Source organism: Ostrinia furnacalis, unplaced genomic scaffold (assembly GCF_004193835.3).
Source record: "Ostrinia furnacalis isolate ACB-3 unplaced genomic scaffold, ASM419383v2 OfSCF5230, whole genome shotgun sequence".
Classification (NCBI taxonomy): Eukaryota; Metazoa; Arthropoda; class Insecta; order Lepidoptera; family Crambidae; genus Ostrinia; species Ostrinia furnacalis.
The window spans coordinates 35,626-46,976 of NW_021135469.1; the positions used below are offsets into that span (position 1 = coordinate 35,626).

Sequence of the window (11,351 nt, forward strand, 5' to 3'; positions counted from 1 at the left end):
TATGTTTTTAGTAGATACTAACAGAGTAAATACAAATGAGTAGGTCATCTTCATAGAAACGCACCGAGCGCGATTTGTATGTGAGCGCGCCAATACGTATGCGGCGCGCACGCACACACTGACAAAATTCGGCGCAACCACGACTGGCTCTCCGCTAAATTATATTCGTAGTTTACTTTTGAGACAGACTTGAGTGTAAATAATATTATAAAAAACATATTTTACAAAAAACAATGCAGTAATTTGTATATTATTGAGGCATGTAACATATATAGTTGCGTTACTTTCGATTCTTTTCTACATTATAGGTATTTTGTATATATTTTATTTCGTTTATTTGATTGAAAAGTCGTACTTTTTTAATTTATGAATGTTATTATGACTCTAACTGATAGTTTGCTTGTAAAAATATTCAGTTTCAAATTATAGATTGTGATCAAATGATAAAATATCCTGATACAAGGCTCAACACAGTCAATGCCTGAGCTATGGAAGCGCTGGAGGGTTATGAGGGTGACTTTGTATCATAAAAAAAAAGTATATAAGTAGTATATCCGTTAAGCTAGCACCCATAACACAAGCATTAAGTTGCTTACTTTGGGGCTAGCTGACGCTGTGTGAAAATTGTCCAAAGATTATTTATTTATTATTATTATTTGTGACTGTCAAAAGTCAGCGAGACTTCAGCCCCCCTAGACAAAACGCACTTTTTGATCGAATCGAAAATCGAATCCGTCGAAACTCCATACAAAAAAGGGGTTTTTGACCACTTTTCGACTGGTTTGCGATTATAATTTGCACTTTGATTACGCACTTTTTGATCGAATCGAATCCGTCAAAACTCCATACAAAAAAGGGGTTTTTGACCACTTTTCGACTGGTTTGCGATTATAATTTGCACTTTGAAAACGCACTTTTTGATCGAATCGAAAATCGAATCCGTCAAAACTCCATACAAAAAAGGGGCTTTTCGACCACTTTTCGACTGGTTTGCGATTATAATTTGCACTTTGATTACGCACTTTTTGATCGAATCGAAAATCGAATCCGTCAAAACTCCATACAAAAAAGGGTCTTTTCGACCACTTTTCGACTGGTTTGCGATTATAATTTGCACTTTGATTACGCACTTTTTGATCGAATCGAAAATCGAATCCGTCGAAACTCCATACAAAAAAGGGGCTTTTCGACCACTTTTCGACTGGTTTGCGATTATAATTTGCACTTTGTCTAGACCCACAGATTCGTATGCCCTGTCACGTCATATGTCAATATCACCCTTCATTCCGTGCCGGTCCTATACCTCAGGCACCGAGTTAAACGCTAGAGTTATTAATTAAAATGTATTATAAATAATAATAATTAATAAATAACGTCAGCCTCTTTTTAATCGATGTGTATATAATGAGGGTTTTCGTGATTGAAAAATCCGCCAGATGGCAATACGTAGACGCGAGGTCCAAATGCTGCGTGATTGGTGGATTTTGACATATCTGTCAATGTCATGTCAAAAATAACCAATCATGCAGCATTTGGACCTCGCGTCTACGTATTGCCATCTGGCGGATTTTTCAATCGCGAATTGAACAAGCAAACTGTCAGTTAAGAGATTGTGTCCTGCGTATAAAAAGGCTGTATATATTTTTTCTTAATCATTTAAAAATGTAAAAAAAATATATTTATTCGGTTGTGTTTTTTTTCTCTTTAGTGACCAATACAGAAATAAAGTTTAAAATTGCTTAAACATTTGGAGATTCCTAATTTATTTTTCCAGTCATCTGTCAAACTATCAAATGAATTTTCAGATTTTATTTGCTGTCCCATTTCAACCGCTAAGGAAAGAAAGAGACGCCGAATTATAGTTTTAGATCCACTAGCGCCATCTGTGGGAGATAAAGTAAAGTGTGCTATTGTGCTAGAAATGCCAAAAATATCTAAAGGTATTAAGTTACTAAATAATTGTATGTTGGTGAATTATAAAAATTATGTTCTTGCCAAGTTTCTGTTTTATTTTGTACCCTGTACCCTCCGTGGTTAAGGTGGTAATAGATGAATTCTCCGTTTAGAAGGGGTTCGATTCCTAGCAAAAACTTTAAAAGGCAATGATTTGTCCGTCAGACAGATACTAAGAAACTTAGACTCGTATTTTTTTTTCTTTCATAATTAAATAATAACAGTGCTACATCGAGTTGCAATGGCGCGTTATGACGTAACTTACGTCACGCATAAACGCAAACGCAACGCAAAAGAGACGTCACGTGACATTGTAATTATTCGATTATGGAAAAAAAGAAATAAGTGTCCAATATTTATTTATTGTCTGTCGGACTAAATAGAATTTAGATTTCATTACCCAGTCATTTATTTATTTATTTTGGCTTTTCAACAATGAGTACCTACACTATTAAAATTTAAAATACATCATCATCCCAATAAGAGAAAAATATCTAAATTCCATTTGTCTCCACTGCTGGGGATTTAATTAATTACAATTTATCGCCTGTCGCCACTCCTGCAGTAATAGAGGATAGTGCCAACTATGTATGGATGTTGGACCAAGTGCTGCCCAGAACGAAACCTTAGGTAGTGCATTTTTTTCCTCAGGCCAATACTGCCAATACTAATATGTAAACTGAAGCGCAATGAAATCTATCCCTGGAGTTAAGAGAAAAAAATTGGCCAAGTGCTTGTCGTGCCACGCGCAGTGTAGGGTTCCGTAGTTGTCCGTCGTTAACAAAATACATTCAGCTTTCAGAAGCAAGCAATTACTTCGTGTAAAGACAATTTTAATATTTTCTTCTAAGGAATTTTTATTAGATATGAAATTTTGAGTTAGGTAAATGACTATCACTCTTAAACCAACTGACCTATCTTAACCGTTTAAGTTTTCCTTGAAAGTTCATGAAANGTTAGTGCGCTTTACCTACATTATTAGTATATATGGTTATATATGGTTTGATTCTGGGCAGCACTTCGTCCAGACCCTGGCACTATCCTTTTAATTATTTCATTAAATTCCCCACTGGTGAGACAACGGGAATAAACCGAGAATTTTTTTGTCCCAACAGCCATCATTTCAATTTCTCCTTTAATGTCATCATGCGTATTGACATAACATTGGTACATTTAGGGTGATGAACAGTTAATTTGTTTGCATTATGTAAAAGTATCTTTGCGTAGACAATTTTAATGTCAATTTATTAATGCAAAAATAGGCTTAGAGTACCTATTTATCAGGTGCTGGAAGTTTAAACATCTGTTAAAACATGGGTGAACGGAAAACATAGATAATGCCACCTGGCATTAAGTCCGCCACTGTACATATGTATGTGCAAAAGTGTAAATAAATAAATAAATAAATAAATAGATAGATCTAACATTTTTATAATCTTACTACACATGTTGACACCTCCAATCAATTGACGTATTTAAAACTGTCAAAACGAAACTATCCCATAGATTTTGTATGGCACTACAAGCAAGTGACGTCACTATTTTGTCAACTCAATTAAACTACTTTTTTCAATTACAACGCAACCAAAAATCGTAATTTACAGGTAATTTAAAATTAATTAAGTTTTTAAGACCAGAATGAAGTGTCTTTTTAGAAAAGTTGTGATTTCGAATTATTGGGGAATGGTGTCCAATTGTTTATTCTACTAAAGAACAAGAGATAAGAACTCGATGGAGAGACTGGTAGTTCAGACCCAACTAGGTGGCCCGACGATCTGGTAAAGAAAGGAACTGGTCCACAGAATGCAGGCAGCGCGCCGGACCAGTCGGTATGAAAATCCTTGGGAGAGGCTTTTGTCCAGCAGTGGACTTCATTTGGCAGAAACTAACGAACCCTTATGCCTGTTTTCACCATCAATCCCTAATTTTTAAGTGAACCCTATGGTAACAAATAACAGGAATTTTGTTTACATAGGGGTCACTTAAAAATCAGATCAAGCGCCGCAAGTGGAACTGGATTGGCCACACTCTCCGAAGGGACCCCGATCACATCCCTAAGCAGGCTCTGGATTGGAATCCCCAAGGAAAACGCAAACGTGGTCGACCCAGGCAAACTTGGCGGCGCACTGTAGCGGACGAGGCGAAGAAGATCGGCAAGACTTGGAGCGAGATCAAGCGAGAAGCTCAAGACCGAACGAGATGGAGGACTGTTGTGGACGCCCTCTGCCCCATCTAGGGGACATAGGACCATAAGTCAAGTAAGTCAATTTTTTGTATAAAGATTAGTAATTGTTTAATTAGAAAATTACTAATAATCCCGTTAGGCCTTCGTACTAAGCTAAATGCTTGTATCACGACTTCACGAGTGAGCTCACCACAATAGAGCGGCAGCGGGGACCGAACCCGCGTTCCCCGGATCACCACGAGTCGGCCAGTCCGACCCCTTCACCGTTCGGCTATCGTGGCTTCTTTCTTTTTTACGCGTATGCGCCAGAAGGAGGGTTATGTTTTTCGAGTGTATGTATGTATGTGGGTATATGATGTATAATATATACAAATACATATCACCAACAAAAGAATTAGTCATTGATGCCTCCGACTGCATTTGTAAACACTAAGGCTTGTTTTTAACTTTTTAGTTCATTTTTACGCAGTTGGGTTTTTTGTTTATTCAATGATAACTACATAGTTCAATAATATTTTTTCACTTTATGTTTATTTCGTTCACCAATTACTGAGAAATTGCATGTTTGCGAGTGCACTACTGAATCCCTATAAAAGGGGTATCAAATTTATATCTTCACACACATTATCACACTTCTGTACAGAAAGTGTGATAAATTAATTTGGAAAAAATATTTAAACGAAGCAAATATGAAGACCATTTTCTTTTTGATATCTTTGGTAAGCCTAGTTTTTTTTTATTTATAATTGAATTTTGTATCGCCTACTCTCTCAGTGTGGCTATATTAAGTTTAAATAAATAGACTTAAAAGAATAAACGGGCATCTTGCAAACCAGGTCATCATATGTTATCCCGAAGTGGTGGTAAGGCAAGCTATACAGAGTGGAATTTTGTAATGCCACCTGGAGGGAATAGATAGAAAATTGAACTGAAAGAAAACATTCCTTTATTTTTGAAAAGAAAGAGAACTGCATTCATAGAATTTCGATTTTTTTTTCGAAAATTCACTACCATTACAATTTTCTGTAAATAATGAAGATTTCATGGTTTTCCTTTCATTTGATTTATCAAGTTTGTTAGAGAGATTTCATTTTTATACTTAACTCTAACGATCGATGCAACAAAAATACAGGGTGTAATTTTTAACAGATTTTAGTTAGTTCGATTCCCCCGCCCCGGTGTGGCAAGCAAAATTTGGGAAATCTTTGAATGCAGTTCTATTTCTTTTCCTAAATTAAAAAATGTTTACTTTGAGTAAAATTTTCTATCTACCTACATTATTAAGAGTACTTTCCCTCCGGGTGGCATTACAAAATTCCACTCTGTATAGTGATAAAAAAATACCTTGGCTGCAGTTTTTTTTAATGCATAACAAGGCAGGTATTTGACCACAATCGCACCTGATGTTAATGGGATGCAGTCTAGGATGGTACATATCTGCCCTGTAAGTGCCTATTCACTCTCGCCTTGAAAAGGCCCGGCTTATAGTCCTCAGGAAAGACCAGCAGGCAGCGAATTCCAGTCCCTAGCTGTTCGCATAAAAGAGTCATTGAAACGCTGCAGTTGATATCTTTTGACTGCAACGACCGCTACCTACTTACTCGATTTAGATAAAGGACGTAGCACACTTATCAACCCAGAAAGGGATCGTAACTCGTAACCGTATCAACTCAATAAAAAAATAAAATTAACAAATAATAAAATAAAATAGAAAACTCGAGGCAGTCAGTATTCTTTGTATGAAAATCCAAACTGCAACGTTCACTTATCCTCATCATCATCTCAGCCATAGGACGTCCACTGCTGAACATAGGCCTCCCCTAATGCTTTCCACGTTGATCGATTGGTAGCGGCCTGCGTCCAGCGCTTCCCTGCTACCTTTACGATGTCGTCGCTGCTGCTTCCAATGTACTTATACTCACCGTAACGTAAACGCCTCGCCTCGCGGTTGACAGCTCGCGAAAGGCGATACGGTGTTGATCCCTTTCCGATTTGACATTTCTATGAGGTCTCACAGTGCTCGTGGACGCACAGGGTCACACACGAACCAATCACAGAGCTCTATTCAACGCTGTTCGCTCGATTTGCTATTTCACGTAAGCAAGCGATACGGGCGTACGTCTGCTACGTCTGCTGCACGTCTGCTGCTGTACTAAGCGATACGTGTTGTGAATACGGGCGTAAGTCTGCTATGACCTAACCTGAAGGGCGCTGGACTGATCAGTGGTGTCAGTGGGCTGAGTGTGAGTTAAAAAAATTATGAAATTTTTAGTTTTCGAACGTATCCCGCTAGGGGCGCTGTACAATCCGTCACACATTTAATGTCATTTTTTGACGCGCTCACTAGTGAGCGCGTTTGATGTAAACTCACACTAGGCCCTCAAGTTAAAACTGCACTCAATGGTCCACTCCACGCACGAGTGTAAGAAAGGCTACAATGCGGGAGTAATGGTAACCAATTCTGAAGCTTGCTACCAATCAAGGTGTAACGACCACGAACAAGGGTGTACTACCCGTTCGCGCTAAGTTTGCCGGTCCGTGGAATGCGCGTCCCCTCCCCCAACCGCGATTAAACGCAATTAATGTGTCTTATTTTTCGCAAATACACAAATTTTATCAATATTAATAAATAAAAAATATTTTCAATATAGGTAGTTTGCTATAGTTATAGACGCTTCCCTTCGAGTGACGTCATATCGCCAGCGGCAAACTTATCGCGAACGGATAGTAGCGACAGAGAAGAAGACAACCAAACTGTTTGTTCTGTTTTTATGTTTGTTAGTAATTTATTTCTTTATTGATTTCTTTATTCTTTGTTTCAGGTATGCTACTGCCTCTGTGACCCGAAACCCACCCTTCCTCTATTAGGTAAGAAAAATACGATACCCTTAGCCTAGACGCAGACCACCAACTTTAAGTTGGCAGTTGTGTCGGGCTGTTAATCAGTATGGGCATGTACGAAAGTGATTACACTGATTCGGTATCGGCCGATTCTTCATACAAATTAGAATCGGGCCACCCTTAGTGCGTGTGTTGACAAATCGGTTTCTTTCTACCCGGTTCGGTTCGACTTTGAAACTACTGGATAGTTTCTTTACGCGATCGAATCAGAAATGAGGAGATCCGTAAACGAACTAAAGCCGCTGACATATCCCGACGGATTAGCAAGCTGAAGTGGCAATGGGCAGGGCATATAGTACGCAGAACTGACGGCCGATGGGGCAGCAAGGTTCTGGAGTGGAGGCCAGGTATCGGAAAACGCGCGTAGCAGGAAGGCGCTGAGGCCGCTACCTACCGGCCTTTGTGGAAATGGTCTGCTCCGGACCAACTAGCCCGGGGCACCCCTGGTAAAACAAGCCTACAAGCCAATGTCCGAGACTTTTCGAGCCTTTTTGCCAGTCATGGCAAGATACACTGTAACGAAATTGATTATGTACTAACATCTAGTGGACGTGTATTTCTGTGAAATAAATGAATTTGAATTTGAAAAAATTAAATGAATTTGATCTTGGCTGCACAGGAGTTTCAGCGATGAGCACGAATTGAGATAACACAATGCAAACATTTGTGTGTTTGAACATAGGTAATTATTATTTGTATCGGTCAGAGAACACGCACAGCCTAAACGGCTAAACGTAGGCACTTGAAATTTGGAAGGGACGTAGCTTAGGTACCGTAGAGGTGCACTAAGAAAGGAATTCCTAAAATTCCCACGGGAACGGAAATTAGCGGGAAAAACATTTGTATGAAAAACCGCGTAAGATAGATGAAGGGGGTAAAACGGGATCCACGCGTACGAAGTCGCGGGCGGCCGCTAGTGTTCTGATAAACATTAATATTTTAATCTGCGATCTCCAACCCGCCTGCCAAGCGTGGAGATTATGGCAAAACCCTCCACTAAAGTACATAATATACGAGGGGCGGCTGAAAAGTTTTGAGCCTAAGTTTCTTCAAGTGTTATTATTGACTCGCGCTAAATTTAATTAATTTGCCAATAACCTCCTTAGTATATGTACAAAGTTTCATTTCATTAGCGTCATCACGCTTTTAGTAATTAATCCGTAAACATCATCATGTCTCAGTCATCCGCGCAATGTACGAAATTCAAGTACACAGTTGTCATAAAATTCCTCAAAAAGAGGAACCAAACGCTGACGGTAACATTTGATGAGATGTTTACAGTTTATGGGGAGTCTGGGCCTTCATTTGCCATCATGAAAAATTGGATCCGATAGTTCAAGCATGGCAGGTACTTAGTAGGTAGTCGCTAAAAGATGACCGCAAGTCAGGGCGGCCAGATTTCGCCATTAACGAATAAAATCATGAAAATTTAATGAATCTTCCTTTAGAGATCAGCGAATTAAGCTGTGACAGATAGCTGAAGCCATAGGCATTAGCAAGGAACGTATTGGCGATATTTTTCATACTAATTTGCACATGAAATAGGTGAGCGCGCGATGAGTGCCAAAAATGCTCACGCCGCTCAACAACCAGCGTCGAGTCACAACTTCGCAGGAGTTTTAGGACATCTTTGGCCACAATTTTTTTTATCACATTGTCACTATTGATAAGTAATAGATCCGGCAGTACGATGTTGAGTCAAAATAAGAGTCAAACCAATGGATTTAAAAGGGAAAACGCCGCCGCGGAAGTTCAAAGTGGAGCGATCGACACCCAAGCTCATAGCCACTATTTTTGGGATTGTGGAGGAATTTTATTAATTGACTACGTATTTAAAAAAACTACAATAAACGGAGATTATTATGCTGTACTGTTGATAAGAGTGCGTCAAGTGGTTGTTGAAATATTGAGAGGCAAACTGGCGAAAGGAAATCTGTTATTGCAAGACAAATCGCCCGCGCACATCGTGCATGTTGCATGGCTTGCCCCGGGTAAAACTGGATTTCAAGAAATAAATCACCCACCACACAGTTTAATCCGAATCCCTGGCTATTTTGTCTAATTCTCAAATTGGAAAAAAGACCTTCAGGAACGAAGATTTTTGAGTGACAAAGAAATGAAGGCGGCGTTAAAGGCTCATTTCGAAGTCAAAGATTGCGAATTTTTTTTCAGTGGGTTAAAAGCTCTTTTACACAAATGTAAGAAGTCCGTTGTAGTAGAGGGAGATTAAATAGGAAAATATATTTTATATACTTTTCTATCGGCATTTTTAATACCCTAGGCTCAAAACTTTTCAGCCGCCCCTCGTAGTAGGCTCAAAGTCCAGTAGTGGACTGTAAACGGATGATGATGATGATCGGTCTGTGGCCTAACTCACGTGTTTCACGATCGCAACTGGAGTGGAAGCCTATTTGGCATAATTTTTAAATTAATCTTTTTTTAACGTATTAATTTCTGTAATTTGTTGTTCTAGTGTGCCAAATAAATGTATTTTCTTTCTTTCTTCCTTTCTTTCTTCTTAACTCAGCGATTTGTTGTCGTTGGAGTTTTGTTACGTGAATAAGGCTATTGGGTATTATTTACCTATTTACTTACAAATTATATTTTTATTATATCCAGGTGCACTGCTAGGTGGTGGTGGCGATAAGTGCGACAACCCAGGCGGACCAGGCAACAACCCAGGAGGCGGTCCCCCCTCAAACGGCGGGCCCCCATCAAACGGTGGTCCCCCATCAAACGGTGGTCCCCCATCAAACGGTGGTCCTCCATCAAACGGTGGTCCCCCATCGAACGGTGGTCCCCCATCAAACGGTTGTCCCCCATCAAACGGCGGTCCCCCATCAAACGGTGGCCCCCCATCAAACGGCGGGCCCCCCTCAAACGGCGGACCCCCCTCAAACGGCGGACCCCCCTCAAACGGTGGACCCCCCTCAAACGGTGGGCCCCCCGGCAACAGCCCGGGCGATTGCGATGATGACAGAACTGGGCTGTTAGGAGGTGGCATTGTTGGAGATCTACTTAAACTTAAACTCAATCTTGGAAAGTAAAAGGTCACCTGAGGGCCGAGTGTGTTTACATCAAACGTCCACTTTAGTGAGCCCGTTAAAAATACCTGAACATTTTAGTTCTCGAAAGTTTTCGCTAGGGGCCTGTGCCCCGATTATGCTAATTTTTAACGTCTCCAATACAGACGCGCTTCTTCGATTCTGCGATACGGATTTGTCAAAACAGCTGACGTCCGGGCACGTTGAATATGAAAATTTTTAGCGTAATCCCTGGTATAATCCGTGATACATTTGATGTAATTTTTTTACGCGCTCACTAGTGTGGATGTTTGATTAATATTATGTATAATGTTGCAATGCCCTCACAGGGCTCATGTTCTGGTACTATTTTATTTTTAATACCTTGTTTGTACCACATGAAGCAATAAAGATATTATGATTATGATTACTCATACTAAGCCCTCTGTATTACTATACATACATACTGGCTGTCTCCATACTTTTAGTTCCATGGACAATCGTATCTGCCTACAGTATGGCCTACAGCCCCAAAATGGCGAAACTCAAATAGGCACAAAAATATTCAGGCCAGTCCAGTGTGTAGGATGTATAATTACAGGTCAGTCGGTGACATACTTCCATAAGCCTTGTCCGCACTAGTCGAGTAATTTAGTAAAGGACGTAGCACACTTCTCAACTCGGAAAGGGATTAACAACGTTCGCCTTTCGCGCGCTGTCAACTGCGAGGCGAGGCGTTTACGTTGCGGTGATGTGTGCGTTGCAGTATGGAGTTTCATACAAAGAATTTTCAACTCAAGTTGATACGGTAACGATTTCTTTCCGGGTTGATAAATGTGCTACTTCCTTAACTCGCCTTTAGTATAGATCGTTTCATCCACGTACACGCTCCACCATTCTTCCGCTAATGTTTGAGTATTATCGGTACACGCTAAATTATTAATTCATATTTATTATAACTAATAATAATAAATAAATAATGTCAGCCTCTTTTTAATCGATGGGTTTAAACAATCGAACAAGCAAACTGTCAGTTAAGAGATTGTGTCCTACGTATACGCTACTGCGTATAAAGGCTGTATATATTTTTTCTTAATCATTGAAAATGTAAAAAATATATATTTATTCGGTTGTTTTTTTTTCTCTTTAGTGACCAATACAGAAATAAAGTTAAAAATTGCTACATTTGGAAATTCCTAAAATTTATTTTTTACAGTCATCTGTCAAACGAATTTTCAGTTTTTATTTGCAGTCCCATTTCAACCGCTAAGGAGAGAAAGATACGCCGA

At 39.5% G+C, this 11,351-nt stretch overlaps 1 protein-coding gene across 1 annotated transcript; it reads left to right on the forward strand.

The window, feature by feature from the left end:
• Positions 1 to 4,757: 4,757 nt before the first annotated feature.
• Positions 4,758 to 10,970, forward strand: LOC114360896 (glycine and tyrosine-rich protein-like). Its single transcript, XM_028315753.1, has 3 exons — positions 4,758 to 4,857; positions 6,961 to 7,006; positions 9,659 to 10,970. The coding sequence occupies exons 1-3, from the start codon at positions 4,828 to 4,830 to the stop codon at positions 10,084 to 10,086; spliced, it is 504 nt and encodes a 167-aa protein (XP_028171554.1). The 5' UTR covers positions 4,758 to 4,827; the 3' UTR covers positions 10,087 to 10,970.
• Positions 10,971 to 11,351: the final 381 nt, after the last annotated feature.